Source organism: Anser anser, assembly GCF_964211835.1.
Source record: "Anser anser genome assembly, chromosome: 8".
NCBI classification, from domain to species: domain Eukaryota; kingdom Metazoa; phylum Chordata; class Aves; order Anseriformes; family Anatidae; genus Anser; species Anser anser.
Genome location: NC_139728.1, coordinates 12,680,453 through 12,702,561, shown reverse-complemented (window position 1 = coordinate 12,702,561; position 22,109 = coordinate 12,680,453). Strand labels below are relative to the sequence as shown.

At 45.6% G+C, this 22,109-nt stretch overlaps 1 protein-coding gene across 1 annotated transcript in view; it reads right to left on the bottom strand.

The window, feature by feature from the left end:
• LAMC1 (laminin subunit gamma 1) overlaps positions 1-22,109 on the bottom strand; it is a 63,719-nt gene that overhangs the window by 16,687 nt on the left and 24,923 nt on the right. The window contains exons 2-5 of the mRNA XM_083846133.1: positions 6,943-7,247; positions 4,833-4,963; positions 3,690-3,856; positions 1,882-2,070 (exon numbers count right to left, since the gene is read on the bottom strand). Coding sequence (XP_083702259.1) covers positions 1,882-2,070; positions 3,690-3,856; positions 4,833-4,963; positions 6,943-7,247 — 792 coding nt within the window. The remainder of the gene's footprint in view (positions 1-1,881; positions 2,071-3,689; positions 3,857-4,832; positions 4,964-6,942; positions 7,248-22,109) is intronic.

Sequence of the window (22,109 nt, the reverse complement as noted above, 5' to 3'; positions counted from 1 at the left end):
AGTCTGAGGCATAGCTTCAAGCTGATGAGCGATGCCTTACAGTTCACTGTTTTTCCACAGCAAGTCTAAAGAGACAAACCTTTACCTACTCTTCCAAAAACAGATCTGTTGTCAGCTTTAAGTATTCTTTCCAACTACCCTTTTTATATGTACCTTTACCCTTTCATTGCATGCTCCTCCTTATTCCTCTTCTGTCCTCAATGCTGTCTTTGCCTGCCTATTTAATTCCCTGCCTTTTCTTTCCCTGCAACACATCCTTTCTGAGATTTTATATCCTAAATCCCGTGTTCTTCCTAATCATCATTTACCCTTTGCCAGGAGATATCCTGACCTCTTCTCTCCCTCATGTTCCAATTTTCTCCATTGACTCCCAAGTTGGATTTAAAGACTGAATTGTCTCCTCAGAGAGAGTCTGCACGTGACACTATTAACCTTAATAAATTCTACAGCAAAAATCTCATTTTTGACAGGACACATTCCTCAAAAGTACTAGTCAAAAGCAGAAAGGGACTTGCACATACAATAGCACAGGTTTCTTTAATCTGAGGCAGACAAAATGCTATTTTCCCAAGCACCAATGCAGCCAGCAGACTAGAATTTGTCAGCATTGTGAGAGTTAACTACCAGGATAAAAGTATATTAAAATGCAGAAATAGTTGCTTCTTTCCACTTTGATCCACACTAGAAGATTATAGCAAAGCAGAAAGTTGTGAGATGATTAGGTCAGACAGGATAGAAAAGAGAGAAGAACTCACAAAGCTTTCACCATATGCAGAGTTTAAATCCCCATTGCAGTCCCACTATTGAATATGTAGGAAAAAACAGCAATCAGATGAAAAACTAACATCTAAACTAATTCAGGGCCTTCAAATACTCACTGGGTGGCAGTGTGCCATGGCATACAAGCTGATGGCTAAATTATAAAGCCCTTTGAAATTCATCCTTAAATACCTGAGACATCACCTCATTGCTTCTCCCACTCCCTGACACAAACCCTGTGCACAAACACGCCGTAAAATAAGGTCAGACACAAGAACCAGGGAGAGCAGAGGGAGAAGAAAGAGGCCTTTCTTGGTCAAAAGTTTCACAACTGTGCAACTCTCTGACCAAATTAGATAGGAGACATACCCTGCCAGACCTCTCGCTGGCTGCTTTTAGGGCATGCCACAAGCAATTACTTATTCCAGCTACTCTATTTTGGAACCTCACATCATATCTTACTATCTGTTACCCTTTGTTTCCTTCACCCGTATTTGTCGTGGGACTGGTGTAGTTATGGGATTGCTCCATACAGGTCAAGTGGTTCCCTTGACTACAAAAGATTTGTTCTCCTGCCAGAATTTTTTCCGATTTTTTTTTTTTTTTTAAAAAAGGAGCCTGACTACATATTTTGACTCGACTTTTTTTTTTCCTCACCCCCTTTTGTGTTTAAGGTTTCAGCAGTTTATATTTACAGTGCTTAGATACTCAGTAGGAGAAACTGATGCTGCTAATGCTCACTACCATTCTTCAGTATGAACAACTTCCAGAAATATCCACTCGCATAATCTTGTTTGTTAAGAATTTAAACGAGCACTTCAGTGCTGGGTGTGTCCAGGGTAACACATACACAGTTGTGAAAAAAAAAAAAGACAACTATTTTAGAGCACATTTGAAGGAGGAAATGCTGCAGTGGTGATCCATCTGCCCCTGCCACCCCATCCCCAGTTAGATCCAAGGATAATTTCAACCATAATACAACCCAATAAACATTTCCTGTGTAGGCCAAAAGAAAAAAGAAAAAAAAGCCTCTTTTTACCCCTACAGTTTGCCATCAGCTGCAAAACTGAGAGAAGAGCTTGCATGAACTTCCATGCACAAATATTTGCTGCCTCTACTTACCAACGGGGTTGCAGCTGCAGGGCAGACATCCCTCCTCGCTCCCGAGGCGGTAGAAGCCGTCCCTGCACCTCTCGCAGTGGGCACCGTCGGTGTTATCCTGGCAGCCCATGCAGTGGCCGCCGTGGCCTGTCGAGCGGTACAGCTCGGGGTCGAAGTAGCACTCCTGGGACCTCCCGTTGCAGTCGCAAGCTGCAGGAAAAGGGTATCATCCGTGGGTAGTGTGCACGGCCATCCGGAGCCCAGCAGTCACAAGACCCACTACACAAAGCTGATTATTCAACTCGGAGGAGGAACCTTTAACCATCCTAAGACATTTGTGCCACAGTGAGAAGAAAGAGGAAAAAAACGTGTTTTTGCAGCGGTTGCAGGTACAAGGCTGTAACGATGAAACGGGCTTGATGAACCAAACCAGCCCACAGCTACACCAGCTGTCAGCACAGACCTCGAGCACTTCATTCCCTCCGTCCCCTAGGGGAGGGAAGCGACTGGCGGTGCCACCAAGCACCCGAGACCACGGACAGGCAGGGCTGGAAGATACCCGGCATCGGCCCCTCGGGCCGGGCTGCCACTTGCAGCCGCCGTGCTGCCTCCCACACAGCAACGCCGATCTCAGGCACGCAAACAAGCACCAGAAGATAACAGTAAGGGCTAACCCCCTGCTGCACGAAGAGTTTCTGCTCCGGGAGCAGGCAGACCACAGATTTCCTCTGTTCAGGGAGCAGGAGAGCTGGGTTTCGTTGGCCTGTCAAGGGAAGCCACAGGTCTCCACCAGACAGCTGGGAACTATCAGCACACACAGAGGTCAGACAGGAAGAAAGCTTTTCTGTCTGAAAAAGCTTCCCCATAAAGTAAACTAGCAGAAGCTTTGGTCTGAGACACAAAACCGAGAAAAATGAATTGGCATTTGGTCCTAGAGATTCGCATTTGCAGCCCAGAACTGTTGCAAGTCTTGAAACTGGATGAAACAGTTTACAAGTAACTAAAAACCAATAATCCAAAGGCAAGAGGAAGTCAGAGAATACTAAGCGAGCTTTGTAAAGGACAGTTATACTCCAGCATACTAAATGTAGGGTTTTTTTTCTAGTACAAACTGCTATATTTTTGTGGCAAATCTTTCCTAAAGGTCACTCCAATCCTCCAGAAAGGAGATCTCCCTTTCTACGGATCTTCCAGAAAGGTCCTACAGGACAGGAATGACAAACCCAAGGCAACATTCTTCAAAAGACCTGGATGTGCTCAGAGTAGCACAAGGAAATGGACTTTGCTCTATTTTCTCATCAGCTTATACTCTGGGACAGGAATCTGAGCTCATTTTGAGAGTGCCTTGTGTGTGCAAATCCCTGAGGAGAATCTGAATGCTGACATGATAACAGTAACAGCCCATCTGCAGCCATGCGCTTCATCAGAGAACAAGCAGGACATTCTGTGTAAATGCCAGATAAAATACAGCATTTGGTCATTCCAGTTCAAGGTCTGCCTCAAAGGGAAGCTCTGGTCTTCTTCCTCTGAAAATGCGGGCAGACGTTTGTTAGATTATTACATTATCTAAACTCACACTGAAGGCTCTCTGTAACCTGAGATACTTCCAGAGGCATTAAGAAGGATTTAAAGCATCTCCATCTTGAGAGCACAAATCCTACAAGCAGTTTATTGGACGTGTACTCCTAAACCACTGGGGAAACTGTATTCAAGACCCTTAGCACTGGCTAACTGGAGCTGAGCCTTAAAACCATGCAAGACCAGCATGACAACAGAGGCAGCGGACCAAAACCATGAGCAATTTTCGTGCAAGGCACGGTCACACGTACGCAAGCATTCATTGGCGCTCTCTGCTGTCGCTCTCCTCCACGGCCGGTCATTGAAGAAAGGAAGACACTTTTCACAGTCGACCCCAAAGGTGTTGTGCTTGCAGTTGCAGACCAGCTTCCCAAGCTCATTCCTCACACACTCGCTTGCGTGACCGTTGCATTTGCATCTGGGTAACGAGAGACAAGGAACAGGTATTTAAACTTCAAGGATCCAGGTCGCCCACAGAGCAATCCAGAAAACAATGCCCAGATCTGAAACTCTGGGACAAGACACATTTGAAGGTGTAAGACTCTGGCAAAACTGCTAACACAGCTACTATGAAACAAGCAGGTGTAGCATGCTCAAGGCAAGCATTTAAAGAGCAAGAAGGCTAACCTGCCTCCTCTGAAGTCCGTCACTGAAGCAGAATAAACTGAGCAGGAGAAGCAAAAATGTTGGGTTTAGACCAGTATGCATCTCTCTCATGAAAGCCCAAGAAGAGATGTGCACACTGGCCATATGCTACCGTTTGTGAGGGTAAGAAATTAATTAGCACAAGGTGACTGATATCAAAAGCCCAGTCTCAGGACTGCTCTCTGCAAACAACCTGAAACACTCCATTGGTCCCAACTCTATTTATTAAAACATTTTATTGTCAACAAATTAAGATTAAAGCATTTTGCAATATGCTTTAGCAAAAGAAAGAGGGCACAGAGAACCACGGTATTGTACAGTGCTCCATATCTTTGTAGGATTTGCTCCCCAATATTTAGGTGTAGCATGTCAAAAATCTCAGCATCTCTGCTTTTATTCTAGACTACACATAAAGCAAAACCACAAAAAGCACTGGGTAGAAAAACAAAATTTTCCCTTTCATTTTACATCCTTGTCACTCTTTTTGTACCCCTTCCCCAATTGCTTAACATTTGATCTAATCAGGAAAATAAAATATTCAACCTGTCTGTCCCTGAGATTTATAGCCTCAATAGGTAATACACAGTGTTTGCAAGCTTCACGAGACGCATTCTACTGCATTTTTGACTTAGGACAGTCAATAAAGACTGGAAACTAATGGTACCATGTGTATAATCAAAATCTTTAAAGCACTTCAGTAATCCTGACCAAAAGCTTCAAACAAATACAGAGGTTTATTGTTTACTCACCTACCACCCACGGCAAAATCAGAAATAGCGTAGTAATACGACTTGAGAACTTTGGGGTCGTTGAAAACTTCATCTCCGAAGGTGTTCAGACGGTTGAGGCTCACCCTGATGTCGGTAGCCGTCACCCATTCCTAGAGCAGACAGAAATCCCACCAGAGTACATACACATCAGACGTACCCCTCCAGCGCCCGTCAGCACCGTATCGTATCGTTAGCAGCTGTATTTACACTCAGTAAGTCACGCCAGCAGTCATTCATCAGTCAGCACGCTCCTGCCTCATCATTTCCCCCTCTGTACCTCTGAGGCTCACGCGTCCCTGCCCAGGAAGCCTCGCATCATATCCTCTCAGTTCAGATAAGTTTTCCAGACATCCCCTCCTGTCCCTGCCTACCCTTCCCCGTGCCTCCTCGGGTCCTCGCTACTCTCAGCTGGGAAGCTGTGGGCAACATCTTCAGCAAACAGAGCGGGGGGCCTGTGTGCTGCCCTCACATACCTCACCGGCTGACAACAGCTTTCTTGCAAAGCAAGAATGGAAAAAGCTTTAGGGTATGCTCGTCTGCAGACACACACCTCCAGACAAAAAGACACACAGATGAGTGAGGGTGGGAAGAAAAACAGGCAGGCAGATCTGACTTGCAACACAAGAGCTTTTCATAATATTTACACAGCATCTTCAGCACAGTACCCTACCCTCCTCCAGCAACAGCCAGCAAACTTAGCCTGTCCCCAAATTTCATGTCATCTTCAGCCTCTGACTGCTGTTAGCACCACACTGTTCTTATTACAGCTTTTGCAATACTGTTTTCCTTCAAACACCAAAAAGAATACGGGAAAAACATCCATGCATGTACAACTGCACTGCAGCTACGATGCTGATTAACCAGCACAATAAGAAGATTTGCTGAGTTACAAACACTGGCATAAACACAGGGAAATGCTGAGCACAAAACACACACTGACTTCAGCTCTGAAAAGCAATGCCAGAGGTTTGCATGTGTTTTAGGAAACCAGTGGTCAGGTCTCCATTCCTTATGGGGAGTTTATGAGAAGATCACGCATCGTACCGCTAACTTGGGATCTCTGTTCACCCTTAATGACCGGAATCTGGTCACGGCAAGATCTAGCTGCACAAACAAGATGGCCAAACTGGCTCTTTTCCATTTTGCGAGTTCTTCTCTTTCCCATTAATCTTTATTTTCCGTTATATAATTGAGCCCTACCAGACCCTGCTTTTCTGCCCACTGGCTGCAGATCGGAGGCAGGCAAGCTCCGAACCTGCTGGGTGCCCACAACTCAGCGTGCTCTTGCTAATCTATGAGAACAGGGAAGGACGGCTGACGCGAGGGCGTGCCGCTCACAGCTCCAGAGGAAGGAGACAAGCCCCGATGGGGCAAATTCCACAGCTTGAGCTCTTTGTTGCAATATAATCTGGAAAAGTCATCAAGCAGCACAGAGAAAATGGCAAGTAAACTGGATAAACTGGTGCTACTGGTATGCTCCAGACCACTACCCAGCCAGTGCTGTGAATGGTAAGAACAAAAAACCCCCCACTAAACCCCTTATCCAAGCCTTTTGTAAGAGAAACTAAATGCTGTAGATAAAACCAAGCTCCCCCCACCCCAGCACATGAGATAGAACAAGTTAGGGTTTCAAATAACCCTTTATTTGTTTAGAATACCACATTTCTTAAACTTTCATGCTCAAAACCTACATGCAAATGCCCCAAATATCAATCTGACTCAGGCATTACCATCTCCTGGTCTTTTTGAAACAGCAAGATGCACACAACTGCCTTCTAAGTTGGCAGAGGTGAGGTAAGTATCCAATAATTTCCATAATGCCTCTGAGAAGTCATCTTTAATGCCACTAATTTTTTTCTTTTTTTTTTTTGTTTTTTTTACCATAAACTTACTTTTGATAGAGTCAGGAGTTTACTCTTTCTTCAAAAGCATTTGTTTGGATCGTTCAACCCAACTTACCTGTCCAACAGTCCTTCAGGCTGAATGAGGGCTATAAGTGGAGCCCACAGTTAGCACAAAGCTACCGCCCACGACAACTAAGCAAAAGAACTCAGCCCAGACCATCTGATAGCTGCTCCCGCTCACATACCTGTAGCACAGGGCTGTTGTCAAAGTTGTAGGCACTGGGTCGCCCCTCCAGCGTTGAGAAAGCCACGTTGCCCCCAGTGAGAGGGGAGATGTCACTGAACTCATCCGTGCAGAGTGCCTGCTGCTCATCCTCTCCAGTCCGAATAAAACCCCGATTGACTTTGTTATAGGTGCTCTCACAGGACCCGCTGTAGTACTGGTAGGGCACCCACGGGCCATCTTCCCTGGTGCGTTTGTAGATTGCAAAGCTCTCCGGCCGGCTGGTGTGAAACTTCAGACGCACATATGTGATGTCGAAGGCCTTTCCTGCAGGTGAGAGGAGAAAGTCATGAGAAAGACTCAACTTAAAACAAAGACTGAGGAGAGCTGCACCGCAGTTCTGTTTAGAAGATCTCCTCTAGGACCATCCAATGGGATGAGCAGTGCCCAGTAGCACCAGTACTGTATTTCCCAGCAAAGACAAGGTGAAGATACCAACAGCAGAAGTCAACGGGAAGGCTGAGTAGATAAATAAACACATCTACGGATTTCAGTGCAACCAAACACACAGCTTATGAGCTCTAATTCGTTTCTACAGGCATCCCTGATAACATCCGTATCCCCAAAGGATGACAGATTACATCATATACGTTAACAGTTTGTGTGTGCAAGGCCAGGTACAAGTTAAACATGCAATTTGGTAATATTTTTTCCAAATACATGTACGGGAGAAGCAGCATTAACCAGAGGTTAGAGTCCCACCACTGCGCCTGTCTTGTACCTCTGCTTCCCCCAATCAGACAATAGCTCAAACTCTCTCTGCTCATGAAGCCTTTCCTCCAGCGCTGAGCTACCAAGGATACACCTTTCTGTGTATTCCCTGGGAAAGACACAACAAGGTTTAAGTTTCCCAGAGCGTATGATTAAATTTGCCAAGACACTTTTTGGATCCAAGTGCAGCAACCCACAAGCTAGCCGTGTATCTTCCTCTCCTAGGAGGAGAAATGCAACCCCACCTCCCTGCCCTCTGTTCATCTCCCAGCAGCTTTGTGAGCATCAGCAGATCATCCTCTGAAACAGACTCTCTCCGCTGACTTGAGCGCCCACCCCTGTGCACTGAACCAGACACAAGGGGTTTCACGCCCACAAGAAAACCTTTAACACCTCGGCACGTTGCTGCATTCTCCACCTTGGCGTTCCTGCACCAGGAGCCGGGATGTTGCACTGGATGCCATCTCCCTGTGAGGCTCTAGGCTGAGGAACACCACCCGCACGTGGTGGTGGTAGGACAGTAATAACCACTGTCCTCCAGCGTTATTCAACCGATAGGAATAATAACCTGCAACACAGCCTTACTGGACTTGGTCACTGGGGACAGCAGCGCCAGGAACCCATACAGCTCATAATGCACCCGTGGGAGCTTCCTCCTCTAAGCAATGAAAACCATCAGGGGACAAGGACCACACCATGCTCCAGCCGCCTTCCTCCACTGGCCAAGCTGCGTGCTGGCTGTTACTGCTGCACCTTGGCCAGCAGGCTGTGGGCGATCACCCCATCCTGGAGCTAAATGCACGCTGGATTTCGGATCTGCCGCGGGCAGCCAACAGCCGTACGGAAACGTGAGAGGCACAACCACCAGCACGCAGTAGGGAGCACGCAAGGACAAGGCGAGGTTTGTCTGGGACAAATCATCAGGAGTTTCATCTCCGCCACGCTCTCTTACCCTCCCACCACCTCCGAGAAAAACCGTGCTCGGAGCACAGCCTGCAGCAGCCGCTGCCCTTCGCTTACAAAAAAAAGCCATCAGAAGAGTTTCAACTGATCAAGAATCAGGCTCTCTCTGCCTGGAGGTCACGCAGATTTAACCTCAATTTGTAAAAATGAACTAACTACACTGTGTTAAAGTTTAACGCGAGGCTTTGCACCTGCTGAAGAGTGGTTCGCTGCACAAGTTAAAACAAACCAGGCAGCACAAGGCAATGAGAACAGTGTGTGCCTCGAAGCACATATGCAAAAACCTGACTGCAATGAAAATCCACCTGCAATTTAAGTCCTTTCATACCTGTCTAACCTGACTTAAATCAGCTCAGCTTCACGCAAGTTAGGCTTTGAACTGAAGTTAATGAGTGACTCCAGACAAGACGTTCCATCTCCCCATCTCTACGTGAGACGTGGGGTTTGCAGGTGCCGCTCTGCGGGCGGGAGCCTTGCCCCAGGGTTGTGCTGAAGCCCCTTCCCATGGTCACACCAGCTGCAAGATGCATCCACGATACTCGGGCCGGAGACACCAAGTGGTCAGGCTCGGGTCAGTGGCCGCAGCTCTTGCGTGCAGGACACCAGGAGCAGCCCGTGCTAGGCACGCTCACTGCATGGCCGGTGCAGGAGATGACTCGCTGTCCCTTCTGACCGCTGGGAACACAGAAGTAGCAAAAAAAGCGTTGTAAAGGGTCCCGAACTCAGCACACACGCATACATACTGCACCTGAAAAACTGACGCTGGCATGTAGCAAGGACACACACACACACACAAAAGACCAACCTCATGTTTAAAGGCTAAATCTGACAATACTCCCGTCTACCAAAAGTACTACTTTAGGGCATGCCATGGAAGACAACTGGGGCATTGTACAGACACAATCTCTCTCCCCGGCACTTCCTACAAAATGCCCATTACTATTTATATAGTGTGCAAGCTGACGATGACCTAAGCACAAGACTGGAAGCCAGATACTCACGATCTGTGGCTCTTGCTCAGTGCTAGCTCACTGTTGGTTTGGGGTCAAGCCACTTGACACGAGCTCCTCACACACGGAAGGCAACAAGTGAGAAGCAATCACACTGTTAACGACAAATTGATTCCACAGGAGCCAGAAACTACAAGTGTGAACACTCAACATCGTAATACAACTTGGGATAAGCCTCCTCTTGCTGCCCAATTCACGCAGGAGATGAGCAACCCCCTTTCTATTTAGAAGCATTTTTTGTATGAGTCTCAGCGCAAAGCGAGGAGGAAGCATATATCAGGTGTTTAAATCAGACCCTCACAGGCTTCCCATTTCTCCTGCTATGTGGTCTCTTCTCAAGAACAACCCCTCGCCGAAGGCAAAGAGTGCTAAAAGGTGAAGAGCAGGTAAGCAGAACCTCGAGGCAAGCACAGACACAAACCGATAGCCAGACGTGCACAAATAGCTTGGTTTTCTTAAACTGGGACAGCCTCTCTCTAGAGAGAAGCAAAACCCCTGAGTTCAGGCTTCATCAAGATGACTTCAGGGAGGAAACGCGGTGAAAGAATCCAGCGAATGAAGAGGAGAAGCGGGCTTGTGCTTACACTCTGCAAACACAAAACACTCTAGCAGGAAGGCCAGCTCACAGCCTGCATGTCCCAAGAAAAGAAACAGATTGTAAAGTTTGCAGGGCCGTCCCAACGAAAACAACCATGCCACCTCCATAGCATGCAAACAACCCTGTTTTTTTTCCCCTTCTCTATTACAACTAGATTATAGCTCTGTTCCCCAATCAGGTCTCCTACAGCTCCCTGAAAAAAAAAAAAAAACAAAACCACACACCTAAGCTAAAGGTACAACACGTGCAGAATGCACTCTCGGCAGCACAAAAACATTTTTCCACAGAAATCTCTTGCGCTAATTGGAAAGCACAAGTCTTCATCTGCAGTTTTACACCATGGGCCAAAGAAAACGCACTGGAAACTGCACAGGTTTGCCCAGGTGAAAAGAAATCCATTTCAGCTGGCAGTGGAACTACTTGAGACGCCTTGCTAACGGTGTGACGCAGGAATGCGGTTACTGCATGCAGCAGGGCTGCGCTCCAGCACTGTATCAGCTCGCCACGGGTAAATACTGCTGGAACAATAGCGTTTACCCAAGACAGCTGACAGTGTTGAAATACGTTTTCCCCCTGTTTATACTGAGTGCAAAAGCTGTGCTTAGCAGCCTGGCCGCTAGCAGGGCTCTTCAAGGTTGCAGAGCCTTTTTGCTAGCAAAGCTAAGGCTTCCAGGCTGCCTTCAAGTCTTGCAGGGCTGAATAAATACATGCTACTATTACCCTGAGAAACGGCAACAGCAATAACTAGGTGAAAGGTAGTTTTAAATGTTTAATTTGGAGGACAAGAAGTCACTGTTCTTCTGTTCCTAGACACTGATAATTTTTTTAATCACGGTTTGGTCTACTTGGTCTCACATACTAGCATTCTCTTAAGAAAGCAGGCACACGCAAAAGCCTTCAAGGCAGCACTTCAGTTCCAGATTTGAGCAAGCCTGAGTGCCTGGAGAAGTGGTAAAGATGGTATCAGAGATGTTCCCTGTGCTGAAAGCTGCTAAACACTACCCCCAACAACCTGACCGTGTTGTCAAACCGGTCACAACCTCCAGGCAAGCTGATGGATGTCAGCAGGGTCGTTGCCCACTTATGCATCCCAGGGTCTAGCAGGAAACACACCATGCTGAAAACCGTAAGGATAGCCTGGAAAATTTAAGTAAATGCTATTTAGATCTTTACAAGAAACTCCTCCCTTTCCCCCCAAGTTAGGAATTCATCCCTAGACACAAAAGGCCTCCTTGTGCTCAGGCCCCTCAGAAGGGATGGATAATTTACATCAGGAAAGCATCCCGCCAGCTGGCACTCTGACTACAAGCACTGGATTGTGAGCAGATGCCTTTGAGATAAGCCCCGACCGACACTTGCCTCCTTCATTATCGGTCTGCTCACATCCTCTGCATGGCTTCAGAAAGAGCTCACGCTCCCTCTCCTTTATTCTCTGCAACTCCTCAGTGCAGCCTCCAAGCAGTAAGCTTTAAAACGCGGCTGTTAAGTTTTGCTGCTGAGGATAAAAGTCCATCTGAGAAGACCACGTCAGGCAGAGTCAAACTTCTGCACAAGTATTTTCAGCAAAATTCTCTGAATAGTAATGAAACAGCTCAGCATTGCTCTGGATGTTTCTCCTTTGGTTAGCTCCAGTTTCAAGCAGCTTTTTTCTTAGAGACACCTGCTGACGACAATTCCATGTAAAATTTGAAAGAACTGAAAACAACACGGTAGCATATTTATTACTTTGTTACTAGATTTCATTTCCAATTCACAGTGACGAGACAAAGAGCGAGCAGCTCTCAATACCCCTGGCATTTGCTTTTGCTTTTTGTCCCATCTGACCCGTCCCATTCTCAGTCCCAGGACGAAAGGCCAGGTTTGCCAGCCCACAGAACTGGAAGGCACCCAAAGCCATGCACCCCTCTTGTTCTCACTCCTAACTCCGTTCTGCCTTCTTGAACTGTCACCCACCATCCACCAGCACAATGCTGAACCAGCAAAAGACTTGAGGGCAGCAGAACACTTATCGCTCCTCTCTGAGGAACGAAGAATTACCAGCAATAGCAGGAGGCAGCAGCTTCCACAGGGCGGAGCAGAGGTACTGCGACCCTACACCAGCAGAAAGCTGCAAGGAACACAAACACTGATGCTGGCAGACAGAAGCCAGCAAGGTAGCGAGCTCTTATTCAAGACTGATTGCTGCTTCCTGAGTCCACTACTCCAGACTCTCAGCTACTGCCGTATTTTGGGCAGCCTTCCACGCTAGAAACCCCCCCTAGAGCACAGGGACCACTGGTGCAAAGGCAGTATTTAAGGAGAAGGAGTTATCCCATCCTGCGGAATGGGAAAGGGTTTTCCAGCATGCAGATGAGCGATGAAAGCAGGACAGTAATTAAAAGGATGGGAGAATGAGAAACTTCCAGAGCAACTTGTTCTTTTGGAATAAAAAAGGTTTACTAAACATCAGCCCAACACCTGCAAGACACATAACTGGTAAGTTATGTCGCTTGCATCACATACACATGAAATGGCCAAACTTATGACAAAAAGCAAGAAATTATTATAGTTCTAGAGCAAATGTCCATTGTAACTACACCCTAGCTTTTCTGGGAAAATTTGTGGAGGAGGAAGATTACAGCACTGGTATTGCACATAAAGTGGAATAGCCAGAGTCTGAAAAAAAAAGAAAATGCAGGGTTTTTCCTTTTCTGATCTTCCTTAGAAAAACAACACCTCGCAGCATCACGGACGACAGATCTCATTCTGCATGGTGGCCTTCCTGGGAACATACTGTGAAAAGTGGTAATGATAAAACTTCGGTTGATTTTCTTGTCCTCTCCTAAAGGACCTAGGGATTCAGGCAGGTGTGTTGTGAACAAGAAAGGTCTGAAGGATTTTAACATAACCTAATTACAAACCATGCTCCACCAAAAGAGATTTCAGCACGCAGAGCTCCACTAGAGTTGAGTGTTTGTGTTTTTAAGAAAGCCCCTGGAGAAACAAATACAGATTGCTTTTTCTAGGCATTCGTACCAAAACAGGGCAGGAGGAAGGAAACGCGTTTGGGACACTCGGTGGAACTGGCGCAGCCTTTAGCACACTGGAATGAACATGAACTCCCACCACCCCATTAGGTCATGCATTCTTCCAAGCACTCCTGAACAAAGGCACAATTGACTTGTGAGTGTAGGCGGTCCGGACAGCAAAAGGCTGCCTAGTAAATTATTGCATAATAATCCAACATTGATAAGTCATCAAGGCTGCTTGTTCCAGCCATGTTTCCAAAGGGGGAGGAGGGGAAAGTTGCTTCCCCCTGCATGGGCTGCAGGCAGCCTCAGGAAATAATAAAAAAAAAAAGAAATGTTTTTCATCTGATGATGAAAAGTCAGCATGTGGATCAGCATAAAAATCAGAAGATGTTGTCCAATAATTCAGTAAGGCTTGCTGCTTTATTTGTACAGCTTTGATGCAAAGATGTTAAGTTGACTTCCCAAAAAAGCCAGCTGTGTTTATTCATTAGGGACTCGAAAGATAGATATCGTGTACAACACGGAAGTCCTATCAGCACAAGCAGCCTCAAAGCCCTTTTTCAGCACAAATGATAAAAGCTTGTTCTAAAATGGCAAGTGCAGACGGATCACAGATGATCGAGGGCTCCACGTGCCATTTTGGGAAGGGCTCTGTTTCGTTCACGTACCCAGACTGCAAGGCTACCTCCTGCCACCAGCATCATCACCAAGGCAAGAAGATCTGGGTGACGGCAGACCGGGATCCCAGATCGGGATCCTTGGCAAGTTCATCTGCTGGTACCAAGTGCCCAGAAACTGCTCCATGGCCTGTGCTCAACAGGTATGGGTCAAACCAAGTTGCTCCTCCAACTCAAGAGGTATCGAAGAGTTGGGGTTTACTGCTGGGGTTTACTTACCTCTCCCCCAAATGAGAGCAAGCTGTCTTTTGCCCTTTATTCCCAGCAGAAGGCAAGGCAACTGCTAAGAAGCAATCATTTCACCACCGATAAACCGTAATGACCCCCCCACCAGGGACTTTAGCAGTTGCAATCCCTTAAATGTGGCAGCTCCCACCCGCTCCCAATCCCAAGGGACCCTGGAGCCACAGCGAGGTTCAGTTTTCCAACCCAGTGCCTCCTGCAGGAGATGCAGCTACCACCCAGTAGGAACTGAAGCAAGCAGCCACCACCACAGCGCACACTGGTGGCACCAGGAGGTCAGAGATCCACCAAAAAGCATTCAGCTGAGTCATATACAGGCAGCGCTTCCCATCCCTGGCAATGGGGTAAGATGCCTCTCTTACGGCTGGTTCTTGGGTAAGAAAGTATCTCTGAAGGAACCAAAGCAAACCTGACCCACTGCCATGTCTTTCTCATAAGATTCAAGTTAAAGCAACATAAGAAGTCGCAAAAAAAGCAAAAGTTTAAACAGCAACAAAATGAAGGTGTAGCTACTTTAAACACGATGTTTGGCCAACTGTGAAACGTAACTTCTTGCAAGAAGAAAAAAGCTTCATCGGACCGCACTGCAGTGCCTTGCAAACAGGCTGTTCGAGTATCAGGCAACCTGCTGAGAACGGCAAAGCCATGTATTTAAGGAACATGCAGATTTTACTCACTTGCTATGGTAAAAAAAAAAGTTGAATCAGGGAGCCTTTTAGCAGGGAGGGAAGGCAGTGCAGGGCTTTCCTGAGGTCCGCTCTTCTGCGCAAGGGCAGCGCGAGCTCCCCCAGGAGGGCCGTGCTCCGGCAGCCTGGTGCCGGCCCCTCGCTCGTTCAACCAGCACGCGTCCGGCACGTGCAGTGCCACGGCTCTGCAAGCCCAGCAAACCGAGTGACAAGCCCAAGCACCCCGGCCACAGGCAGCAGAGGGGACGTGGGTCAGGCCTGCCCATGCCGGCGGGACGCCGAGCAGCCCTTGCGCTCCCATCTCCGGACCGAGTCCAACAACGCGTTCCCCAGCTCCTGTTAAGTGAGGGTTTTTGGGCCGTCCCCTCGCCTCGGAAAGGCAGCCCCTTCCCCACTCGCCCTCATCCTCCATATGTGCTCATAACCCGCAGCAGCTCTAACGCCTGACTTTGCTCCTATCTGAATCAGACATCAAAAATACACAACTCGTGCTGTTGAGCCTAATTATAAACATATTAAATTATACGACTATACGAGAGCAGCAAATCCAGCAGCAGCAGCTGCTCTAGGAGTGAGACAAGTTGTCCAGACCGGTGCTGTCTTCACAACCAGCAGGAGGCGACACATTTTCCTAACCCGAAACCACCCAAATTCCAGAGAATTCGGTGGTTTATCTCCCTCCCGCCCCTGCCCTTCCACCTCCCACTCACCAGCCAAAGCTTTTTTCAGACACAGGCCATAACTAACACCGCAGCTATTTGGAAAGAGCACTGCTGCTGTTCGCATCCATCACCTGGCTCGGGGCAGCCAGGACAGCTTTCTTTTTTCTCCAGTATTTAGGAAGTTTTGCATTCTTCGAAAACCGTTTGAGAGAACTAACTTCTAGCACATCTGAATCGCATCACTCAGCACGGCCCAGAGCTTCCACACCTTCCATCTCTCCATCATGCTGAGAAACCTCTGCCTTTTCCACCAGCCCGTCTCTCCTCCTGCCAGAGTCCTGCCTGGATCTCAAGTAGCAGTTCCCATGCCTTCACACTATCCCTTAACGCATTTTATGTGAATTACAGGCTTATGTACAAGCTATCACTATTTGTGAAACAAATTACAGCAATATCCATAAGGACCATTTTCAACCAGCCACCCACACAATAGTTTTACTTTCTCAGCCTATTAAGCTGAGGAAGGAATTGGGATAAACAGACTTGGCAAAGCCATTGCTGGAGCGAGGCCATTTCCAAAACAAAGCTTGCCACTGACTTATGTTTCAAATATGTTTTGGAAAGTCAGAAACAAAGCTTCTTCCAATTTTTTTTTTCTCGAAGCAGAGAGGGAACTGCGCTTCAGTTCTCCACTCACGACAGCAGTTAGCGAATGCCTTCAAATCTGTACCTGGAGAATGAAATGCACACACCGAAAACACTCATGAAGGTTACAAAGGTGCATTAAAACACGCAAGTTCATGTCCATCTACACATCCTTTCTGGAAACACACCAAATCTCTAGGCACAGTGATTATTTCTAAGGAGAGAGAATTCAGCAAAACCAGAAAGCATACTTGAGAAGGAAGCATGGCTTAGCATGACCATTTTCCCACAGAAACAGCTCGATAGGATTATTTCGGAAAACCACTAACAAAAAAATGAAACTGGATGCTCTCTATTGACACTTCAAAGGGGATGCTAACTCCAGGCTTCTGAGTACACTCAGCTTCAAGATCTGAAGTCCTTGGTTTAATGCAAGGACAGACTAGAATGGAGCCAAATCTGCTTTATGTCAGGCTCCCAAAAAAAAAAAAAAAAAGAGGTATCGACACTAAACCTAGATTTGGAAAGTTATCTGTACATCAAAACTCCTCCCTAACTAGGCTACAGGCTGGATTTATTTATATATATATTTTTTTAAAAAATGCATGTGTGTGCACAAACTTTCCTTACCATTTTGCGTCAGAGGGAGATTTCCAGACAAAGAACATCACTTTGCTGCTCCTTTATAAAGGAAAGATTTCAAAGAAGCTACTGACCTCGCAGCTGGAAGTGAGACTAAACACCACCTGGGATATCGCTGAGACGATGTAACATCAAACAAGTTTCCTACAAACTATGTTTTCCAAGAAGAGCCCCGGTGGAAACAAAACATTAGACGTTAGCAAGGGAAAAGACCATTCACAGGGACGTTCATCCCTAGAGCTTATCTGCTGGTCTCGACACATAGGCTGTACAACCACCGGTATAAAGCTAAATGATAGTGACCTGTTCCTGATGACAGGAATGCAAGCAAACCCTAATAACTCCCTAATTAATTCACCTTGTTAGGAGTTGAACAGGGAGGCAGTTATATCGTAAAGAACAGGCTGAGCAGGCTGGTGGAAGCTACTCAAAGAAATACGTTTAATTCCCAGATGGTCAGGGGTCACGACACTCAAGAAGTCAGAGCTGCCTTTAAGTAAGAACTGTGGATTAGGAACAGCTGCAGAAACACAGAACAAAGTCCAGGCAAGGCAAAAGCAAACCCACTCACTTCACAAGGAGTAGGCTCACCAGCCCCGGCGTTACTGCGCAGGACGTTGCAGGGAGGTCACTGCAGAAGAACCCCCTGCGAGCAGCCTTCAGCAACTGCCCGAGCAGCTTCCTGCGCCCAGTCAAATCCCAATGGCACTCTCCAGCCTTTGCTTCCATCACCTTCAGTGACAGTCAAATCCAAACCGACCTACCTGTGGCTCCTTCCATCCACAGACACTCCATCAGAGCTGAAGAGCATCGTGCTCTTCAGTCTGCTGGTGACTTAGAGCAACAAGGGCTTTGCTTCTCCTAAAGCTCACTGCAGTATAACCATATCTCCTTGTTCCCCAGATAGGTTCCTCATTCAGAGGTCAAGGGAAACTACCACCACACCAACCCCAAATGTTAATCTTCAGATTTCACCATTAGTAAAACATCGGGGTGTCTAAACATAAAAATCTGGAAAAGCGTGGGCTGCTCATGGGAAGCCAACAGTTGGAAAATGGAATAATTTAATCTGCTTGACGCCACCCAGGAAGATAAGCTTCTTACTTCTACCCTCTTAAATACTGTCAGCACTCCTTCCTGAGCAAGGAGCTAGCTAAAGCTATCAATACGTTTATCACTCCAAGATGGATTTGTGTAACTCAGTGCAACAGAAATGAAGAAAAAACAAAGATACCAAATCATACAAATTCTAGGTTTGCTTATTTGATGGCCTGATCAGATAAATATTTTTTAAAGCCTACCATTTCCCACTAAACTTCTGATATCAAATGAAGGCATCAATACATATTGTCGAACTAATTAATAGGTTCAGTCACAGACCAAAAAATAAAACCAATTAGTTTTAAGCCCTCAGTAGCAGCACACATCAGCCACAATGACACAGCGATCTTGTGGCACAATGCACACCGTCGTGGGTCTCCACTTGAAAAACAAAATTCACCAACAAAACATTTTAGTGAATGAGATTCAGCAATAGCATAAGCCTCTGAAAGAAGAAAAAAGGCAAACCCAGGATCTGTCCGCATTAAGGAAACACTATAAACACGCTGGAGAAGTGGGGGAAGGATTTTCACTCATCAAAAATGCATGTACCACCAACACTGCCTTCTAACCTTCAAACCCACTTGGACTTCTCATTATAGACCCTCACACTAGAATATAAGTGAAAAACCTTACTTGAGTGTTTCTAGTTTGAAAATAACGAGTGCTAGAAATGGAAAGCTTTCCAAGGACTTCATCTCTAGTCTTAAATGCAAGGTGTTTCATTACCGTAGAGCAGCAGATGGACAGGAGAGGCAGTAAGACAACTCAGTGGCTGCTGAGATCTTCTCAGGTGAAGCAAGACATTCAAAGCAGGCAACCAGAGACCTGCACAATTCCCAATATTTTAGCAATACAACAGGAAGGGTGGGACGGAAGCAGCCCAGTGAGTAGAGGAATTAATAACATATGGCTTCCTACATACGAGCCTCCCGAGTTACGGATGGGAAGTCCTGCATCTTCTGATCTCCTTGACAGGGATACCTCACACCTGACTGCAGAAGCCGAAAGCCGCAAGAGGTGAAGATGAGTGTTTGAATCCTGGTTCCCTCTTTGGCTGACTTTTTCCATAACGCTAACAAGAACTGTCATTGCCGCAGAGAGCTTCCTCCTTCTGTCCAACCAAGCAGAAAAAGAGAAAAGCGTTCAGAAACTATGCGGGGCACGACAGGGCACAGACCAAATTCTTGGGTGAGTTACTTCCATAAGATGCATTCCAGAACCAGAAACACAACTGCCTCATGTTTGCAAAGAGTAAACTAACAGCTACGGTTTCCTGAGTCACTAGGAAAATTTCCATGAGCCTCCTGTCACACTGTCATAAAAAGGCTTTAACGCACAAAGTAAATGGAACGATACCGGATGTAAGAGCCTCCCTCTGGATGAGCAAACGGACGGCAACAACCTTCTTGGATGTCTCCCTGCTCCAAAGCCTCGGTGGGTGGATTTGGGAAATGGTTTCATTCACAGTTCCTACTCCAAAAGCAGAACAAAACTCGGAGAACTTCAAATCTGTGGATAAGGTGAGCGCATGCTCAGATTTCCTTTCACCATGGTCTAATAACCCCATATTTTGCTGTAAATTACTTGCATGAATACAACGTTATTTTTATCTGAAAAAAAAACTTTAAAGGAAATAAAATTTGTATTTCATAAAAAGTCAGAAAGAGTCACTTCTACTACCATTTGCCTGCTCAGACGTGAGGAAATTTTCTTAAGAAAAAGTTTTTCAGTGCACCCAGTATAGTTTAATTTCAGGTCTCCTCACATAAACCAAGGCAAAGAAAAGGGCTGCTGTAAAAAGCTATCAGCCTGTGATTAGACATGCCAGATTTTACACAGATGACAACAGGAGAGACTTAGATCAATACTAACAATAGCGTTAATCATTTCCAGATCAACCTGGTCTACTTCTGCAAGAAGTTGTTTGAGCTTTTTAACTCAATTGCTCTTTGCAAAGCAAAAGACAGAAGTAAAAAGTTAATTTTCAGTTGATTAAAAACAGCAATGGACTTTTATTGTTATTACTTTTTTATTGTTATAGGTGTATAAAGAAATCCAGATGAGTGCTGCTAATTTCTGAAATGTGGTGAGAACAGCGGGGAAAAAGGTACAAACCTGGACAAAAAAATTGACAGCACTGACACAGCCTGGGGGAAGATGAGGGTTATTTTCCTGGAATAGCTGGTTTTGCTGAGAATAAGGCAGCAGCTTGTCCTGTAATTTAAAGTGCAGTATATACAGTGGTAAAGTACTGCTAGAGTAAGCAGAGCTTACTTTGGAAAAGACCTAAGGGAAAGGGACCTTTAGGAAGTTTTCGGATGCATTCATGCTTAAACTCCTACCCCTTACTTCAGCTGTAAGCATGCAGTTTCCTCCTCTCAGTCTTCCTCTATCCAGAAACCCTAAGTGCTGAAGTTAAGTCAATGTGAGCAGCAACAGAAATAAAATTTGAGAGAGTTCAGTTAAAAATCTGTGTAAGCCAAGTAGTTTTTATCCAGACAGAGGTCACTGCTCCAGAACGGAGCACAAAATCACATCAGTGCACTGACCAGATGCGGCTTTGTTTTCTCCAGTAACACTCAGCTTATCACCTAGCCAGATCTGGTTACTTCATATTTTAATTTATGTTGTAGAAGGACAGGGCTGTTGGACAGATTTGCTTTTTAAGAGCATTTCGATCTCCCAGGAACATTAAGTACACAAACTATGTAAAGCTTCATTAACCAAGTGACCAAGTAGTAATGGTCCTGCGATTTAAAGCACGCTGCCTAACACGGCCATATCCTCCCCCAGACTCACTGGCTGAAATCTATTTCCCCCCAACTCATGGGAAAACAAAGCCAGGCTGTTCCCAGCCCTTTCAGGGACATGCCAATAAGCTTTGGAAACAAGATGAACTTCACCAGTAAAGCTGTAAGTGTGCAGATGCAAAAGAGGAAAATCAGCATGCTGTTTAATTGCATTCATATATTACATTGTCACACCAAAAATATCGTTTGTGTTTTTTTTTTTAATCAGTTCTCAAGAGTCACCTGTTTCGCTCAAGACAGAGCACTCAAATATTTCAAGGTCCCTCTGACACAAATATCTTTAGAGCTGAAAAAGGTGGATTTACTCACGTATTTGCTAAGCAAAGTTTCCCTAAATATTTGCATCTCCACAGCAAACAAACATGAAGCTGTGCCAATCCTATTTGCATAGAATAGTCTCAACCTAGGGTTTAAAGGAGCACCAGAGGAAAAAAAAAAAAAAAAGAAAAAAAAAGAAAAAACCCACCACCACTAATTTCTAGTTATGAGACCTTTGAGGTTATGTTCCAGGCCTCGATGGACACTCACTGTCAGCACACAGGAAACTTGCAGCTCTCCCTTTTCCCACACCCCTTTGAAATCCCTTTAGAAGCAGCTAATCCCCCCCAGCTCCCACTTCCCTGTCAAACAATGAGGCACTAGGGTGTTGGGATAATCTCTCAATCCTAACACCCACCATTAACCATGAATCTTGGAAGTGCATTCAAACAAAACATCATTCAGAACAAAAAAAAAAAAAGGAACCTTCAAGCCTATTTAAATAAAAAAGAAAATGATGAAATAATGAAAGGTTGATAAGAAACCTGTAGCTGACTCAACTCCTGATCTAATCTATTTCTTTTTCTGAACAGTGAAAGAAAAAAAAAAACAAGAAATCTCCCAGATAAAGTCAAGGTATTTAAATTTTTCCAAAGAACCCCTTTCTTTACTGATTTTTCTATGCATGTCATCTTCAACAGCATGTCTGTGGTTACGCTGTTGAAGACAACACATATACAACGTTCAATTCATTTTAAAGTTAAAACTAAACTCTAAGTTTGTTTTCCAGAACAAGACATCAACACACCCTTTATAACATTTTTGCATGACTTTTCTCCCCCTTTACAAACTGCATGACCATGGACATGTTCAACTTTTGTAGGTTTGGAAGGTTATTTGAAATAATGCAAAAAGAGAAAGAAGTATTAATATTTGCCCTAACTGTGAAGTCCTCTGGCAGTACTACAGACAGGGGGACAGGTGACCATCATCTTACATTGGTACCTGCACAGCTTTGGCAAAAGTGCATTTGGTTTTTTGTGGGTTTTTTTTGTTCCATGCAAGTATGGAAGCTGTTCAGATGAGCCACAACCATTGCTCAACAGCCA